We start from the raw sequence: 20,364 nt of genomic DNA, 5'->3' as shown, positions 1-20,364 counted from the left end.
TTCCATATCTGTTGGTTGATACTGGCTGTGGGCTGGGCCAGAGTCTCCCAACAGGTTAGTATGGGCTTCATCATATGGTTCCTGGGTTCTAAAAGCATAAGAAAGGGAACAAGCCCCAGTGTGCAAATGCTTTTCAAATCTTTGCTTGTGGCAGAGCTGCTAATGTCTCAGTGGCCAATGCAAGTCATAAGATCCTAGAATCAGTGTTTGGGAGAGACTGTACAAGGGAGAGGATTCAGGGAGGGAAAGGAGATCTCTTGGGGGACATTACTGTAGTAGTATAGTGATATTTACTTCATTGTTGAAACTATTTTCAGTGTTTCTTTGCATCTGTTGATCTAAACTCTTCAAGAAATCTCTTTGTCCCATGGCTATTTTGTGCCACTTGTTTCATGACTGCTTTTACTGAAAAATACTAGCTTTCTATTATGGATCACTTTCATAGAATCATAAACAACAAATCTCTTTGTCTACACATATACGCAATGCACACATATACATGTATACATATATATACACACCTAGGTATGCATACACACACACACACACATATATATACATATATATATGTATACACACATATGTGTGTATCTGTATAGTTTTAAGTGCTCCAGTCAGTGTGACTCCTTTTGAGTAATACAAGCTTTTCATCAATTTATTACTTTAAAGCCTGAACAGTTATGCTTTAAGTCTTCTTTAAACTTTCAACAAAGAAAACTAATTTTTTTTTTAAAGATTTAATTTATCTGAGAGAGAGCGAGTGTGCCAGCATGAGTAAGGGGGTGCAGAGAGACAAACAGATTCCCATCTGATCAGGGAGCCGGACACAGGCTTCAATCCCAGAACTCTGAGATCATGACCTGAGCCAAAGGAAGACATTTAACTGACTGAGCCACCCAGGGACCCTAGATATACAAATACTAAAGGAGCCCATTAAATATGTATAATAAGTCCAGTTTGTCTCAACAACCAGTTTTATATTTTGGTGACTGATTAAATTGCCCACAAATTTATGATCTTTCAGTTCTTAGTAGGTCATGTTGATTGAGTTGCTTTTCTAGTAGTTTGTCTTGGGGGACCACATTTTCTTATTGGCCTTTTCCTAAATCAATGGCATGATGCTTTATTTGGTTGCAATATGGAATTTTAGTTTTCTTACTCTTTCTATTCTCATTTGTTCAGAGCATTATAATTTGCTAATTAAGAATTTTAATAAAAACATTTGACTTCCCCCTCCTTTAACTGAGTCAAATAATGAGGATAGTTATGGAGCAGAGTAATTTTCCCATTATTTCTATAAAAGACTCATTCTATGGACCCATGTTAAAGTCTTGGTGATGGATATTAAATGAACATTTTAATTAAGTTCCTTCTTAAAATGTTAAATAGTAGTTTGTTTTCATTTCCAAAAAACAAAGATGCTTTAAATTTTTCAGCTATATAAGTTGTTTTATTATTAAGAAAAAACTTATGATGGCAGCTAATATTGAAAAATTGAATCTATGGGAAAGTTCCAGATATTTTGCTGAACATTGAAAAATTTATTCTTACTTCGTTCCCTTAAATATTTGAGAAACAACTACAGTATGCTGTTGCACTGGGAATAGAAAATATTTTATGAATATATCCAGAATCTCTACTGTTAAAGTATATACTTAAACTTATGTTTAAGTATTTGAAGCATATTATGTAAATAATTTTGTAAGAATTAAAGTCAAAGATGGGTCATGTAATTGTGTTAAGTCAGTAACTACTGCTTTGTAGCAGTGAAGAATAAAGAAGAATTGCAAAGTAGTGGAACATATCCAGAAGTTGGGTATTTCTGATTTTGTTTTTGTTGTTATCTGGTCATTATTTTGGCTTATTTATGTTAAAATTATTTTCCAATTTTCAAGACGTTTTGCTCTATTCATGTTCTAGTTTATCACACCTTTCGAATGAAATGGTTATTTTTATGTTTATTTGATTGTTCATTTTATACCTGGTTTGTTGTTGCTCTTTTATGTACTTCAGATAGTTAAAATTTGCCTTGAACTTCTAGTTGATAGACTATCACTTAGTAATAATTAGCTAATATTTGTTGAACACTTCTCTGTTTCAGGGGCCATTTTAAGCATCTGGCATGCTTAGTCTTATTTGATCCTCAGTGGAACACTGTCAGGGTAGATGTCCTTTACTGCTTTGAAACTGAGGCTCTGAGAGATTGACTGGTTTACCTAAATTCTCAGGCTCATGAGCGACAGAGCTGGAAATTAAATATAGGCAGTCTAATTCCAGAGCTTATGCCTACATATTATCAGAAAATTACATTCTTTTTTCATAATCGCTAAATCCACAAATCTCTGAAAACACAAAATTTTAAAACAGCTTTATTGAGGGTATAATTTACCTATGATAAGCTGTACATACTTAAAGTGTCAATTTGATACATTTTGACACATATATACACCCCTGAAACTGTCATCATAATCAAGGTAACAAGCATACAAAATACCCCAAAATGTTTCCTTGTGGTTATCCCTCCCCTCTTCTGTTTCTAACTTCCATCTCCACAATCTCCAGGTAACCGTGATCTGCTTTCTGTTAAAATAGATTTGTTTGCATTTCCTATTGCATATAAATTATATATAAATAGAATTATACAGTATGTATTTTTATCTGGCTTTTCCCCCTCATGATAAGGACTTTTGAGATTCATCAATGTTTTTGCACATATTAGTAGTTTATTCCTTTTTACTATTCAATAGTATCTTGTTATAGGTACATAACAATTGTTCATCCATTTACCTGTTGACGGACATTTGGATACTTGGATTGTTTCCAGTTTTTGGCTATTATAAAGCTGCTATGGAACATATGTGTATAAGTCTTGTATAGAGCTATGTTTTTCTTTTCTTTTCCTTGGGTCAGTGCCTAAGAATGGAATGGATCCATCATAGAGTATTTTTATGTTTAACTTCTTAAGAAACTGCCAGTGACTATAGTTAATAATAATACTGTATTTTATATTTGAAAGTTGCTAGAGGAGTAGAAGATCTTAAAAGTTCTAATTACAAGAAAAATATTCATAACTATATGGTGGTGGATATTTCAACTAGATTTATTGTGATCATATTGCAATATATACACATATTGAATCATTATGGTGCACATTTGAAACTAGTATAGTATTACATGAAAATTATATCTCAGTTAGAAAAAAGACTGACACAATTATACTTTAGGATATATAATGCATTTATGAGATACTACTCCCATTTTAGGTGATATGCACAGTTTGCATTATGTACTTCTTTAAAATTTGGAAAATTCAGGGGCACCTGGGTGGCTCAGTGGGTTAAGCCTCTACCTTCAGCTCAGGTCATGATCTCAGGGTCCTGGGATCAAGCCCCACATCGGGCTCTCTGCTCGGCAGGGAGCTTGCTTCCCCCTCTCTCTCTGCTTGCTACTCTGCCTACTTGTGATCTCTGTCTGTCAAATAAATAAATAAAATCTTTAAAAGAAAAAAAAATTTGGAAAATTCAGAATTCTGAAACCCCTTTGGCCCTAGAGTTTTCAGAAAGGTACTTTGGACTTACTGCTGTGTGAAGTAAAAGGGTACTATAAATTGTTTTTTTGATTCAGTAGACATTTCTCTGCTTTAGTTAAATTTATATAAATCCCTTAGAAAGATGACCTGTTACTATATAAAACCCTTAACAAAAAAATACAGATAATGAACCTTAAGTAATTATCTAAATGAACATTCCCTTGAGGAAATAGAACATGAGTTGCATGTACATTTATTTGGTAAGTATTTTCATCTTGAAAATTTTCTGTAATGAAATTGTGGTAATGGGAATAACAACACTGTGTTTACTATATCTTGCCTAAAACCTAGTGTCCGTATTGACAATCTAGCACTGATTATGATTGTGCATTATTTGAAGTGCTGTGCTATGGGAATTTTAAATAGTATATTTTGAGACACATGATAGGTTGTCTGTCTGAAAAGAAAGACCATGATATAATTTCATAATATACTGATTTTTTACTAAAAATAAGTGCTGCAAAAAGAACAAGATAATGTCCATTTTTGATTATGAAGTCAAATGAGCTAATAATGGAAAGTGTTTGAAATTTTTGGAATGCTAATAAAATTTAATATATGCATGTAAATTATAATTTGTTAATCCAGGCCTATCATATCATCATGACATAGGAAGAGATAGTTATCTAAGCCTCAGTGTGGAGGATCTCTGCCTTCCCTGAGGCTTACAAGTTAGTGAGGAAGGTAGATCCTACCTGTCTTAAAAGTCTAGCCTAATAGAGATGCAAAGTATTGGGATTTCAGTTTGAATAAAGGTGGTATTTGAACTGAATCTTGAATAGAAGAAAAATACCAACTGGAGGAGCATTTTGTCTGGAAGGGATAGTAGGTACAAGTGATGAGAAAGATTAGTGTGTTTAATAACTCAGTCTCATAATAACTCCGAAGAAATGTAATAGTACTTTGGGGTCAGTCTTAGACTCATAGTTTGTGGCTTAATGGTTAAATTTGTGATGTGCCTCATGGTGTGATGAGCACTGGGTGTTATACATAACTGATGAATCATTGAACACTACATCTGAAACTAATGAGGTACTTAATGTTGGCAGATTGAATTTACATTAAAAAGTGAAAAAAAATTGTGATGTGCCTAAAGTAGCACAATGACTGACATAGATTTGAAATGCTAACTTTAAAGCTCATCTTTCTGTCAAGCCATGCTGTCTATTTACTGTAGGGTCTTATGTTTGACATATAAGTTAAGTTTGCATATTAAAAATTAATCACAATGAGTAAGTAAATCTGGTTGTATGTCATTTTTACCTTTCCTAAATTATATATCATGATTAGCCCTCAAATGCAATTAATAAAATTTACAGACATTTTTCTAATTACCTTTTTGGATATACTTTCTCTTGCAGGGTTACATTTTGCCATCTGCCTTTCCAGAGTAAGTGGCTCTATGTGGGCACTGAGCGAGGTAATATACATATTGTCAACGTGGAGTCCTTCACACTCTCAGGCTACGTCATTATGTGGAATAAAGCCATTGAACTGTGAGTTTGAGCACATATTCCATGTCTGAAAGTGTCAGTACCGTATATGATATCTTTGTATAATAGCTAGTTAGTAAATCCATATGGAATTAAATATGTCAGATATTCTTGATATTAAACACAGTTTATTAACCTTTTCTAATTGTTATTAGCAGTTTGTAAGTTTAAGTCTTTATAGATTGAAGAACATATGCATATATGACATGTGTATGTCTGTACAAGCTGTAGCACAAGTTCAATGAAATAATTTTTAGGTGAAAAACACTCCAGGTTTTATTTTGTTTTGTTTTGTTTTGTTTTCCCTGTGTTTTTATCTTCTGGTTATTTTTCTTTCAAATGCTGCTCATGCCCCATTGGGTTGCCTCCAATGATTAGAAAACATTGATCTAAACCACTACTTGGTATGTTTTAATTGACAATTATAATGTAAATGTTTGCAGTGTAATAAATACAGAATTTGACAGTTAATTTCCCCTAATTGTGATATAGTAATTGTTTCAACATCAAGAACATGGTTGAGCTGTAAGGCTGTAAGGATCCTTAGCACCAACTTTGCACTCAGTGTTAGAATCTCATCTTTATATCTTACCTCAAGTTATTTCTTATATTATTTAGACATAAAAATAAAAATTTAAGGATATTGGCAAGGTTAATTTTCAGTATTTCTTTTTTTTAAATAAATAGTTCTGTATTGTTTCATTCCACAGGATTTGACATTAAAGATAAATTGGTAGCATCTCTCTTCAGTAATGTCTTGGTGCACCTGTGATAGTGTATTAAACTTGGTTTTCTTTCCTGTGACAAGGATGTTATCATATCTCACTCCCTTAATATAAGATGTGGGTTTTGCTCTCTGTTCTGTGAGTTGATCATGATATCTAGTAGGTAGGCTTAGTGCAGATGTCTTTATGGTTTCACAAAGATCTCTCATCAACTGGACTGGTGTCTCAGCCCTCGGAATTTATGAATAGGGAGGTGCTTATTCGTACTGTGTGGGCATAAGTTCAGCTCCATTCTTAGCTGTATGACTTTTTTTTCTTTGACCAAGTACAGTAGCATTATTTTTGTTGACTTTTTAAAAAACACAATAGAATTTTTTCTATTTTTCATGTGAACTATGAAACTGGATGAGATGCCCCATTTGGAGGCTAGAGTTGAGTAATATAAGATAGCAAAATTTTAGATGATGCTCTATTTAAAAATATTAATTCTCAGGATTATACCATGAGAATAGGGTTTTTTTTTGATGTGTGTTCTAAAATCCTTAATTGAAGATTCTCTCTTATATAGAAAGTATACTTATAAAGTTTGCTGACTTGTATCAGTGTCACTGTTTTTCTTTCCATTCCCTTTTTTTTCTTTTTTTTTCAGTTTTTATTTAAATTCCAATTAGGTAACATACAGTATAATATTAGTTTCAGGGGTACAAAACAATATGGTGTTTCAGCACTTCCATGCAATATCCAGTATTCATCACAAATGCACTCCCTGATCCTTATCACATATTTAACCCACGTATTTAACCCCTATCCATATTTAAGTCCTATCTTAATCCATATTAAGAACTATACATCTCTTATTGATCACTTACTGAATTGTTTTCCTCCTTAATAAATATATATTTATTTTTCATTCATTGTTTTCATTGTGATGAATATATAGTTGTATTGAAATATTTAATTGAGAAAAAAACTTACTATTCTGTTTTAGGTCATCTAAATCTCATCCAGGACCAGTTGTCCATATAAGCGATAACCCAATGGATGAAGGAAAGGTAGAATTTTTTTTCTAAAAATACATATTTATTAAATGCATGGATTTGGGTATTTTTTAAAAATAATCAAAGTTTCTAGTATCACATACATTTACTTGGCAAAATTGAGATTTCTAACAAAAGTTGTACGTCAAAGACGTGGTACTGGTTTATTTATATATTATAAAGAACAAGTGAAATATTTAGAATAATTTACAATTTAAAGAACAAAAAACCTCTAAGACAAATAAAATTTAATAATTACTTGTAAAGTTATTAATTTATTTTTAGTTTATTAATATTTTCTGGTAATCCTGGCAAAAACTGTTTTCTTTTGGTTTTGAATTATTTTCAACCCTTATACAATTTTTGTAATATTTATCACATAATGCCTTATGTTAGAGTTGTCTATATCTCATCTCCCCTTAAAATTTTCTTCTTAGATAGCCTAGATTAATAATATATTTTTAAAAATAGTACTTCATTTTTTATATTCAAACCAGTTTCATGTAGTCAGTATCTAATTGTTGTTTAGATTTGTTAATACACTTAAAAATAGAGATTATGCCAAGTGAAATAAGTCAAGCAGAGAGAGTCAATTATCATATGGTTTCACTTATTTGTGGAGCATAACAAATAGCATGGAGGACATGGGGAGTTAGAGAGGAGAAGGGAGTTGGGGGAAATTGGAAGGGGAGGTGAACCGTGAGAGACTATGGACTCTGAAAAACAATCTGAGGGGTTTGAAGTGGCGGGGGGGGGTGGTGGGAGGTTGGGGTACAAGGTGGTGTGTATTATAGAGGGCACGGATTGCATGGAGCACTGGGTGTGGTGAAAAAATAATGAATACTGTTATGCTGAAAGTAAATTAAAAAAAAAAAGAAGTATGGATAAAATAAATCTGAACCATTAATGTAGAAAAAAAAATTAATAAAATTTCCTTTTCCATGAATCTCTTTACTAATTCAATCTCTTAAGTAGTTCTATTTAATGATATTTCTCTACTTACATAATTTTATGATATTAGCCTACATAAACACCAGGATGTTTATCACTATCAGAAGTCAGTGAAATGAAATTTCTAGATTTTTTTTTTTTAAAGATTTTATTTATTTTATTGGACAGATAGAGATCACAAGTAGGCAGAGAGGCAGGCAGAGAGAGAGGGAGGAGGAAGCAGGCTCCTTGCTGAGCAGAGAGCCCGATGCGGGGCTCGATCCCAGGACCCTGGGATCACAACCTGAGCTGAAGGCAGAGGCTTTAACCCACTGAGCCACCCAGGCGCCCCGAAATTTCTAGATTTTGTAAAGGTTTTTTCTTCCCTTAGTTGGTGGGAATGGTCTAGCCTGTATGTGAACACTATTCTGTTATTTGCCGGTAGGAAAATAAAAGGATAGCTATACTGTTTGGAGTTAGCTTGTAATCATACAAATGCATGTTTTGAGGGAAACTTCACACAGAGCAAGTTACAGTAGCCTGTATGTACCTCCACTCTATTTTCCTTGCTACAAAATTCTTGTATAGAAGCCAAGACTTTGGGTGGGAGGCATGGCAAGAGAATTGAAAACTTCCCTCCCTTCTACCCGGATTCAGTAGATAAGTCATTTCAGTCCTTTCTATGCAGTGTCTCTTTTCTATTCAGTCTTATTATGACTACTAAAGTTCAAGGTGTTCCAACCCATTGATGAGCCATTTCCACATCAATCTTCCTAGAATGCCGTTTTAATATTATTGCTCTCCTGTTAAAAAAAGTTTTCAGTGGTTCTACAGTAGCTAACAAAATAAATTTCCTTAAAACATAGCCCTTGGTTTTATTGTCTTTCAGAATATCTTTATCAGAATGCTGTGCTGAAGTAAATAGTTATTTTCCATATTTGAGCTGCTCATTAATGCCTCCATGGCTCCTTTATGTGAGTCTCCCCTCTGTTTGAAATGCTTTCCCACTATTCTCTCTCTGCTGAATACCTACCCACATTATGAAGCTCAGATTAAATGTATTTCTTTCATGATATCTTTGCTGATAATCCTGGCTAAAAATGCTTTCTCTCACTTCCAAATTCATTAACACCTTAGTTGTACAAGTTTTATAGTATTTGCCACATATTGCCATGTATTAGAAATATGTACATATCTCACTTACCCTGAACTTGAAAGACCCCCAAAAGCATAGAGAAAATATTTATGAAGGTTTATGTTTCCCATAGTACCCAACATATAAATAGTAATGCCTTAGTGTATACTTAATTTATTTTATAAATACATTGTGTATAACGCTTATTATTATCCTTATTTTTTTGAAACCTGATATTATGTTATTCTCCTTAGTTTCTGGAGTTAACCTCACTCAAACATTTTTGAAATACTGAGGTACTAGAATAGATAATATTGTCTAACCTTTGATTTCTAATAGAAAAATCCACTTTATATCAGTGACTCTACTATTTTCCAAAGATCTCTGTGACACTGTGTTGCTAAAGAAAGGTATAAAGTGACAGGGCAGCTTCCTCCAAAGCTAACCTTATGGTAGACACTGCCACATTAAGCAAAGGTTTTAGTGAAGGAAGTTAGGTATTAGTGTAAAATTACTTATGATGATAACAGTAATAACTACCACTTACTGAATTCTCCTTTGTTTTGGGCACTGTGCTTTCTACTTTATATGCACTATTTTATTCTAGCATCTTAACAATTTTTAAGTTAGTTATCTTCCCTAATTTACAGATGACAAGGCAAAGACTTCGTGTGATTGTGTTCCAGAGGTACAAAACTAGATGTCGGTGAAGCTGGGATTTTGAATACTGATTCTTCTGATTTCATCCCCAGAGTTATTGATGTTGTAGAGAGTTAATTCATATTCAGCATGCCCATTAATGCTTTTATGAAATAAAAAATAAAAGGAAACTAGCCAGCAGAATATAAATTAGCATCTCTGAGTTATGAAAGATTCTAGTGAGAATAAATACCATGTCTTTAAGTTAGCTTTTTGATTTATTTAATACTTATGAGGTTATGTGGATTAAAGCCTAACCTGTTGGCATAGATTTCTAACATTCTTAGGACATTAGAGCTGGCTGAAGGGGGTTAAAACTTACTATAACCCTCTTGTTATTAAGATCTGGATGGGTAAAATTATTTCCTTAATGTTACATGGCTTCTAAGTAACAGATGTTTAAGACTAGAGCTTAAGTGACCTGTGCCCTGAGCCAATCCAGTGCTCAGTTAGTCACATGTCTAAGATATTTAGAAGGACTAGGAAAAGATAAAGGAAATAAATATCAGTTTTTCCTAGAAGGAGTATATATGTCACCTTGCCTAGGCAAGAACAGTTTATGTAGCAAAATTAACTGTACTTCCTACAAAGGTGAGGAGAGTTTTTGTTAGCTTCAGTTATTGCCCCTCCAAGTATCCCTGTAGTCTGAACTCCACTAAATTGCCATTTTATTAAAATTACTGGGTTTGGGGACACCTGGGTGGTTCAGTGGTTAAGGGTCTGTCTTTGGCTCAGGACAAGATGATTAAGCCCCACATCTGGCTCCCTCTTTAGTGGGGAGTCTGTTTCTGCCTCTGTCCTTCCCCTCTGCTCATGTTCTCTCTCTGGCTCTCTCTCAAATAAATGGAAATCTTAAAAAAACAAAACAAAACAAAACAAAAAAAACAAAAAACCTAGGTCTGCCCTAACTATGTTCATATCCCCAGATTACATTAAGAAGTATTGGCTACCTACTAATCATATATGTATTCACTAAATAAACATTTATTGAGCATCTCCTGTGCACTAGGCAGGATATTAGAGACATATAGATGAAAATGCATGTGCTAACATAGGAGAAGGAGGATCTTAATCTATCTAGAAGAATTGGGGGCTGGCTTACCCAAGGGAGCAATACTAAATTGGGACTTAAAAAATGAATAGATCACTCAGTGAATAAAAGGATAGGAGGTTTCAAGTAAAGGGGATATTGAGATTTGAAAAATGTCAAGGTGGAGATTTGTGGGCAGTAGAGGTTGGATATTCATTCACAAAAAAACATATTAAGTACCTACAACATATCAGTCAGGCTCTGTGCCTTATGGTAGTGGTGAAAAATATAAGAAGAGTCCTTGCCTAAATAAACTAGTGTTATAGTCAATAAGAGAATTCAGCAAAGGAAAAAGCCATTATTGTGTAGTGACCCTTCAGATTCAAAAATGTACACAGTGCTCTTGGAACACATAGAAATGGGATTGATTTACATTTGGTAGGTCAGGGAAGGCTTCTTAAAGGAAATGATAGCTAAAACAACATTGGAAAAATTAGTAGGATAGGTCAAAGAGGAAAACTTCACTGTCACCACTGGAAGTAAGAGTCTGAATCTTATGAGAAGGATCTAGGCTAGATATAACTTGGAACTTTTCAATAGATGAGTAAATGACATTGCCTGATAATGTTTTACCTTAGGAAAGTTTGTAAACTTTAAAGCACATACAAATGTTAATTTTTATTTTAATTTATTATGTTACGTTAATGAAAATATACACTCAGGACTTCAAAATGTTACTATTTTCTTTCTCAATAATTAGCTATATAAGTTAAGTCCATAATCATCAAAGGCATATAAATATGCAGTGCACTATTCTCATTTGTCATTCGTGTGATTACCAGTGCAGATGTTTAATTAATTATAACTTTATCTTTGAAGATATGAATGATAATAGTTATCTTTATTGTCAGCATATAAATGTTTTACATAATGTCATTCCTAGGTCATGTGAAATTGTCTTTTATTACAGCTTTTGATTGGCTTTGAATCAGGAACAGTAGTGTTATGGGACCTCAAATCAAAGAAAGCCGACTACAGATATACGTATGATGAGGTAATACTATTTTTACTAATCAAATATTATTCTTGTCATTTTTCTAATTCAGAGTAGGTTCTTTAAGAACTTAATTGGTGATTTTAGTTGAGGCAACCTTTGTAATTGCAATAACACACACACACACACACACACACATAAATAAAATAGATAATCCCGTATCTCAAACGATTTAAAAACAATCTCTTTTCCATTCCTGTTATTTGGCCATTTAATCCCCTTAATTTTGGTACCCGTGTCACCAGGTTCTCATGTATTCTTCTAGAGGTATTCTGTCATCTATAAGCAAATTAATAAATGTATCCTAAATAAATCCTATTTCTGTGTTATAGACAACTGATAGTATACTGTAGACAGTTATAGTTTTGCTTGCTTTAAGATCCAAATAGAGATTAACTGTGATTGATTAATGTCTTCTATGTTTCTTTTAAACTGTAGGCCACTCCTCTTACTCTTTGCTTTCCCTTTCTTATTTCATTCCTTCCTTTTGGCCATGTATTCACTGAAGATAGTTTCTCAAAGACTAGATTTTTCTGATTCCAGAAAAAATGTTCTCATGTTCCAGAAAAATCTAGGGCTTAACACTTGTGTTTAACATTTTTTTTTTTCTTTTTACTCCCCCTTAGGTTTCCTATAAAATAGATAGGTTACTGAGGCTTGACCAAATTCAGGTTCATTTTTCATTTTTAGCCAGCTTTCTTCTTAAATGATGCTGATGCTCTTCTGTCAGTTGGAGTGTTAGTGTCTGTGAAGTTAGCACCCAGTGCTGTTCAAAGCCTAGATTTATTAATACATACAGGTTGCAAAATGAAGATGTTCTAATTCTGTAATTCCTTCTCTTTTATTAGCTCAGGCACTTTAATGTAAAGAGAAACTTCTCACCTACTATTTGGTTAAATAGTAGTATAGTTAATAAAGGAAAGCATAAATGATTCTTATCTTTTATTTCAGTATTTATTCTAAAGGGGTTCTGTAATGATCCCAGTGGTGACCAATCTGTTCTTCCTTTTAGTTTCACTATATACTTAAAGATTTAAACATATTTGATACACTTCAATACACTGACATTATTGTCCTTTTTGATTTTCAAATTCTCCCATTTTGGTCATGAACCACCTCCTTTTGGTTCCTGAGTTCTTTTTTGATAATAATCTTAGATAGCTTCACTGCTTTCTGTTACAAAAAAGTATTAACTATTAATCTTATATATTTTTGTTTCAAACCTAGAATAAGATTTTTTTTTCTTATGAAATGTGGCTTCTTTTAGTGTGAAATGATATCTAGTAACTATAATCTGAGGATTAGCAGGGTCATGATTTCTAATTCAATGAATAGAGCTAGGAAATGTATAAGTGGTTTTGCTTGTTTTTAAGACAAAATATGTCATGTCTTCATATCAGTGCTTTCAGTTACTTAAAACAGCAGATTATATTGAGTAACTATAATAATACTTGGAATACTTCATAAATGTTTGCATGTGGTCTTTGTAAGCATGGCTAAAATAATTTCCTTTGTTTTCATAGCTGCATACTTTTTGTTTTTTGTTTTTTCTTGCTTTTTAGTTTCAAAGTTTTTAGTTAGTAAGCACTGTGGTTCACTAATCAAGATCCTAAAAATATAAAAAAGAATATTTTTAATAAAGGTCTCTTTTAATATCATTGGAAGTTTTGACCTGTAAATCTATTTTTTAAACTAAAATCAGAGAAGATTTTAAAAATTCACCTTTTTTTTTTTTTGTTTTGCTTCTTAAGAATTTAGATAGTGATCTTGGTTTTAGCCATTATAGAGTCACAGTGACTGGATTTACCCTCTTGCCTTAAACAAATACTTGGAAAAATACATGAAACAAAAAATAATTTTATGTATTTTTAGAAATTAGATAGCAAGTAGTAAGAACAGAGATTCCTTAGAGAGGAAACAAACAAGGGGAGCCATTTAGTTGCCTTAGCTTACGGCCCAGAGATTTTCCATGTCTCAGTACATAAAGGGGAAACCTAGGTGGAAACTCCACAGTTGCTCTGAATTAAGGAAACAGAATTGAGAATTTGGGGGAAGCTGAAGTGTTTGTAGCTAAGACAAGGTACCAAAGGGTAGTGAACTACCTAGAGAAAGAGAAGTATACAGGGAGCACCCTACCCTGAGTCTTAAGGTAAATACTGATTAGTGTGTGACTGTGAGGCTTAGAAAAGATCCACCAGAAAGGAATAGGCAAAACAATTGTAGTAGCACACAGGGCCAAGAATAGATTACATTAGTAACAAAGTGGAGAAATCTTGTAACGCACAGAACATCAGGAAAAGTACTCAAAAGGTATTACCTCAGTGGTGGGCTACACTAATCCCAAAGACACATCTGGAGGGCCTAACAAAGCTTAAAATCAAGCCTTGAGAAGTCTAAACTGTTTTCAAATAACATAACTACTCAAAAAAGGCTCAAAAAATATTACAAGGAATATAATAATAATCCACCATAAATTTCACAGTAGTTAGCATCCAAATAAAAATCCGAGGCATAGAAAGAATCCAGAAAGTATAATGCAAAATGAAGAGAATGCAGTCAGTAGAATCAGACTCTGAAATGGCACAGGTGATAGATTTAGTAGGCAAGGATATTAAAACAAATGTTACTAAACAGGTTCTATGTGCTACAGGAAGTAAGTGAAAGTATAAACATGTTGAAAAGAGTTTTTCAATTCTTCTTGTCCTAAGTGGAACTTCTAGAGATGAAAAAAAGAAAATGTCTGAGATAAAAAAATACTCTGGATTGGTTTACCAAAAGATTTGATCTTGCAGAAGAGAAGATAATGAACTTGAAGATACAGCAGTGAAACTGCTCAATATGAAAGATGGGAGAAAAGGAGCAGAATATCAGTGAACTGTGCTTCAACTTCAGGCAGACGAATCTATGTGTAATAGTCCCAGAAGAAGGAGCATGGACAGAAAGTGTATTTGAAGAAATAATGATGCAGATATTTCCAAATTTGATGTCAACTACAAACCCTATAATAGATATAGATATCCCAGAAATTCTGTGAACTGAAAGCAGAAGGAAAATGAAAGAAAGCTATGTAAAAGCACATATTTCAGTTACTTAAAACTAGAATTAGTGGTACAGGACATCTTAAAGGTTAATGGTATCCTTACAAACAGTGCAAGCCAGAACACAGTAGAACAATATCTTTATAGTACTGAAAGAAAACATTGTCAACCTAGCATTTTATATTCAGCAAAAATATCTTTTCAAAACAAAAGGAAAATGCTTTATACACATCAAAAACTCAAAGAATTCATTACTTACAGACCTTCACTGCAAGACATTCTCAAAAGTTTTTCATGCAACAGCAAGTGATATAAATGGAAATATGGGTCTACTCAAAGGAATAAAGAATACCAGAAATGGTAGATATGTAGGTAGATATAAAAGTTTTTAAAATTTTTTTATTCTCTTTAAGAGGTTATTATGCAAATCAAAAATGATAAAAGTGCTTTGTAGAATTTCTGACCTGCAGAAATAAAATGCAGATAACAGTAGCACAAAGGTCAGGAGACAGAATCTTTTTGCAAGTTATTATACTCTACCTGCGGTATTATGATATTACTTGAAGGTGAAGTTTGATAAGATAAAGATACATGCTATAAATTCTAAAGGAAATACCAGCGCAACAACAGTAACCTAGATAGTTAAGCCAAAGAGGAATACAAAATGAAATTTTAAAAATTTTCAATCCAAAAGGAGACAGAAGAGAAAAGGAGGAACAAAGAACAGATGGGGGTAATAGAAAAAAAAATAACAGGGCGACAGATTTAGACCCAGCTATGTCAGTAATCATATTAAATGCAGTCCTTTGAATACCCCCAAATAAATGGCAAAGATTGTCAAATTAGATCACAAAGCAAGATCAAACTCTACACTATTAAAAACCCACTTTAAATATAAAGACCCAGAAGTGTTAGCAAAAAGATGGAAAAGTAATGTTAGCACCAAATTACAAGAGTGCTGAAATGGCTGTATTAGTATCAACAAAGTAGATATCCAGGTGTGCTCCTCGACACCAGAACACCATTCTTTTCAAGGACACGTAAAATATTCACCAAAACAGAACATAGTTTGTGCCATAGAATCAATCATAATTTTAGAAAAATTGAAATCATTAAAATAATATTCATTTACTATAATAGAATTAAAAATAATAAGGTAGATGAAATAACTACAAATATTTGAAAGTGAAACAATATGCTTTAAAATGACCCATGGATCAAAGAAGAAACAAAAAAATGAGAAACTATTTTACACTGAAAAGAAAAACGTGAAAATAGAACATATTAAAGTCTATGAAATGCTGCTAGAGTATTCAGTAAAACATTGTTAATGTTAGGAAACAAGAAGTGTCTCAAATCAATGGCCTCAGCTTCCATCATGAGAAACAAGAAGAGCAAATTAAATCCAGAGTAAGCTGTGGAATTGAAATAACAAATCAATGAAATAGATAGCATAAAAACAACAGAGAAAATTAGTAAAATCCTCATTTTGTGGAGATCGATAAAATGGGTAAACACAGCCACAGTGATAACAAAAAAGAGAAAAGACACAAATTACCGTAATAGGCATGTAAAAGGAGATTATTACTTCAATTCTACAGAAATGCAGAGATTGGTAAGGAAATATGTGCAATTTCATACCAATAAATTCAATGTAAATGAAGTGGCCAAATACCTTGAAAGACACCAAATTCTTTGAAAGTTCTATATCTCCTTCTAGGAGAAATAGTTAATCTGAGTAGCTTTATGTCTATTAAAGAATTTGAATTTTTAATAAAAATGTTTCCCATGAAGAAAACTCTAGGTTCGTATGTCTTACTGGTAAATTTTACCAAATAGTACTCACTGTACCCAAACCCCTTCCAAAAATGGAGGAGGGTGTACTACCCATTTCATCCTGTGAGGGCCTCATTATTTTCATACCAAAACCTGACAAATTATAAGAAAGCTTCAGATTAATAAACATATCCAGTACAGATGCAAAGTCATAAAACATTAATAAATAGTAACTTAGTGACTACATTTAAATAATAGTGCTGTGGATGTAAGATCTAACTTCTAAACTGACTTGTTCTAAGGTAAACTGAGTGAAAATTTCTGGCTATATTTCCATGAGTTCATGCTATTTTATGTGCTTATTTCATATAAAAATGCTTTATATTTGATTCTTAATGCAGATTGCCAAGTGTATAATTTTAGACATTGAAGAAAATATTATAATTCTCACCAGTGAAGGTTAAAACTTTAAGACCTTCACAAAATACCACCCCATACCTTCCTTCCCCCAATATTTACTTCCTATCAGTGGTGTATTACTTCAGTCATATTCATTTTTATCACACTGGGGCAAATAAATAGCATTGTGATATCAATTTTGAACATTTCTAATACAAAAACGTTCTTGGTGCAGTTTTAATTGTTCATTTGGTTTCTTGAAGGTGACTTAGATGGGTGGGAGTAATGGAAGCAGAAATTCATCTTTAAGCTTTTTGTTGCTTTGTGTAACCATAGTACTTTTCGAATTGACACACTCACCTGGTTTTATGTCTAAATGGTAGACTTTGAGTGTACTTGGGGTAGTATTCCTAATTTTCTACAGATGTTTTCTGCATGGAATATCTATATAGAATTATATTAATCTATATAGAATTATATTTCTTTAATGACGTTTCATTCCTTTTAGGCTATCAATAGTATTAAGATACTAGTACTCTTTGTATAGTAACTAATGTGTTGGCAGAAATGAAATATACCATTATTGATGTTTTAAGACAGTAATTTAGTACTTATCAAACTATTTTAAAGGTTATTCTTTGTCATGTCTGGAGTTGATCCGTGACTTTTGTGTTCTGGTTTCATGTTTTTTCCTGGTAGACTAAGAAGCTACAGATAGAAATATAGGTATACAAAAAAATAATAATTTATATATTGCTAGCCCTGTGAGTACATTTATCTTAAGACTGTCAGTCTTTTAAAAAAGAATATTGAAATAGTATGTTTGTAACTCACAATATTGGAATCAGTAAGAGCTTTTAAAAAATTACATTTCACCCTATAGACACTCATTGAAACACTTACTCCTTTGTCGTCTTTTCAATGTTTAGAAAGGTGCTGTTATTAAGACAGCTTATTTTCTGTTTATTTATCTCTCTTACACACACACATATACATACATACACACTCACATGCACACACTCCCCAAAGATAAAATAATGCTTAGAAGAATGAATAATTTGTTTGGATTCTTAAAATAGCTAAGATAGTTTCATTTTGGTTTATTTTTAATGGAAATGACAGTGTTTTCAATTTATGCCTGTTAACATCTTTAGAGAAGCTATAAATCACTTACTATCGAACTCAACCATTTTACAAAAACATTATTCTATGATTATCTTACTCAATTAAACAATATTACTGCTGCATCCCTTCTACAATGGAAATAATAATAAAATGTTCATAAGTTAAAATATTAGGACCAAAGTTGTACAATTTGATGTATTATGCATATATGTATAAGAAATAATTCATCCAATACTATAAACATTCACTTTATTATTCAATAACATGAGAATAATAAAAGTAGTGTTTTCAGTATTTCCTTCCCATATGTTTGTAAGCATTGTAATTTAAAATCAAAATCTGTATTATAAAATTTTTTTCTTTTGTCATTTCAGTGACATCTTCTAAGGTTTTAGGAATAGTAATTATACTAGCAGTCAATGTTGCTTTACAATATAATATTAAGATCTTATTTTCTGGAGGAAAAGGGATTATTTTTGGTGAAAGTCTGCTAAATATTTATCAGTTTATAATGTAGGAATAGCTGGACTAAGATTTACATACAACTTTTACTATGAAATGATTCTAATCATACTGATCAGTTTACACAACAAGTAAATAGGGAATTTATCTAATTTTTTCAGTATTTTGAGTTAGTGAGTGTAAAATTTGATAGGTAAATAGCTAGCCTGTTATCATTCCAGGAAGTATTCTTAAAGATGGTCTCTTAATTGGTAAGAATAGCACAAAACATCATATGTACTACTTTTGCCAAAGCCAAATAATTAGATATCACAGTTTTAAAAAGTGTTTCAGAGTAGGCAGTCCTCATGCTATTCTTTTAATTTTCACAGATGAGAATACTGTCACACTGTTATTCCATTAACTGCCTCATGCACTGCAATATAGTGAAGATTTCTTGTCAGATACTGCATCTTATAAAGAATTTTTTTAGATATGTGTCTACTGCTCCTGTGGCTTATGCCAGTGGCTATATCATCTTCCCTCCCTTTTCTCGACATTTTTTTCTCTACCCTGAATTCATCGTGTTTCTCTACAACTTTTGTATGTCACTGATTTATTATGTTAGTTTCCATCCATTTCGTCCTTGATCTCTCCTGTTTCCCTTCATCTGTATCTGTAGTTTCACATTTTAAAAATATCAAGTAACCTCTTAAGAATCTTCTGGAAACTGCTTATCTTGGAAAAATAAGCCAATTTACATATGAAATTCCTCAACCCCAGTTGATACTACCTACTTCATATCTCATATTGTCTCCCATGAATTATTGCTCCTAACCCACCTTCCGATTGTAAAGGTGTTCAGGTTTGGTTAGTTAGATTTACTTTTCCCATTTTGTTTACATAAATTTCTACTTCATTTTCTGAAAAGGACTAAAGAAAAAGTAAAACTGCATGTTTTATACATATAGTTTGTATGTGGTGTATATTATACACATATACTTTATATATAGACATAATGCTACATATGTACTACTTAAGTGTGTATCAGTATATATACTTACCCATATACTATACTTAGATAATATATACATATATACATATAATACAAACATAAATAGCATATGTGTAGTATTACATGCAGTGGTATTAAAGAGGCTATTGGAAAAAAGTGGTATCTTGTATGAAGTTGGATTTGTATTTAGAAAATTGCGGAAGTAATTGAAAAAATTATGTATATTTATTTCAGTGCAAAAGTTTGTATTTGGTTATTCTCTTGTGGAGTATTTTCTGGCATTTGTTTCTCTCTGTTATCCAAAATAATTGTGAACCACTGGTCCCTGTAATTAGTACTTATTTTTGGAATAGTTAATAATTTAATACCATCTTTAAATTAAATGGTACTTTTAAACAAAGATGTATATGATTTTCTTTAGCAAAGTAGAAATAGTGATTCTCTGTAAATATTATATATTTAGGTATATGATATGCATTTATATTTATGATAAAATTAGAATGTTTTTATTTATATATTTCAGACAACACTGAAGAGCTCTCTTGTATTTTCCTTATCACTTAAAAAAAAAATTTAGAAGCTTTGTAAAGCTCCTTAGCTCAACTACTATTTTACCGAAATAATTTCATCTGCTAAGGCTATTAAGGGATGATTTTCAGATTGAGTTTATGGAATGTCATGTGTATCATGGAATAAGCTTTTTACTGTTGTAAGCTTTTATCTAGGGGGAACTTGAGGGGCACAGTCAATTAAGCTTCTGACTCTTCATTACAGCTTAGGTCATGATCTCAGGGTTTTGAGATCAGGCCCCATGTTGGGCTCCAGACTCAGTGCAGACTCAGCTTGAGATTCTCTCTCCCTCTCCCCTTTTCCTGTGT

The 20,364-nt window shown here is 32.4% G+C and overlaps 1 protein-coding gene across 3 annotated transcripts in view; it reads left to right on the top strand.

The window, feature by feature from the left end:
- The window catches only part of STXBP5 (syntaxin binding protein 5), a 177,052-nt gene that overhangs the window by 46,050 nt on the left and 110,638 nt on the right, over positions 1 to 20,364 (top strand). For all 3 annotated transcript variants that reach the window (XM_044247120.1, XM_044247119.1, XM_044247118.1), the window contains exons 5-7: positions 4,951 to 5,085; positions 6,796 to 6,859; positions 11,609 to 11,692. In XM_044247120.1, coding sequence (XP_044103055.1) covers positions 4,951 to 5,085; positions 6,796 to 6,859; positions 11,609 to 11,692 — 283 coding nt within the window. The remainder of the gene's footprint in view (positions 1 to 4,950; positions 5,086 to 6,795; positions 6,860 to 11,608; positions 11,693 to 20,364) is intronic.

This window comes from Neovison vison, chromosome 1 (genome assembly GCF_020171115.1).
Source record: "Neovison vison isolate M4711 chromosome 1, ASM_NN_V1, whole genome shotgun sequence".
NCBI lineage: Eukaryota > Metazoa > Chordata > Mammalia > Carnivora > Mustelidae > Neogale > Neogale vison.
The sequence above is the reverse complement of the archived record's forward strand: the minus strand, read 5'-3'. Positions and strand labels throughout refer to the sequence as shown.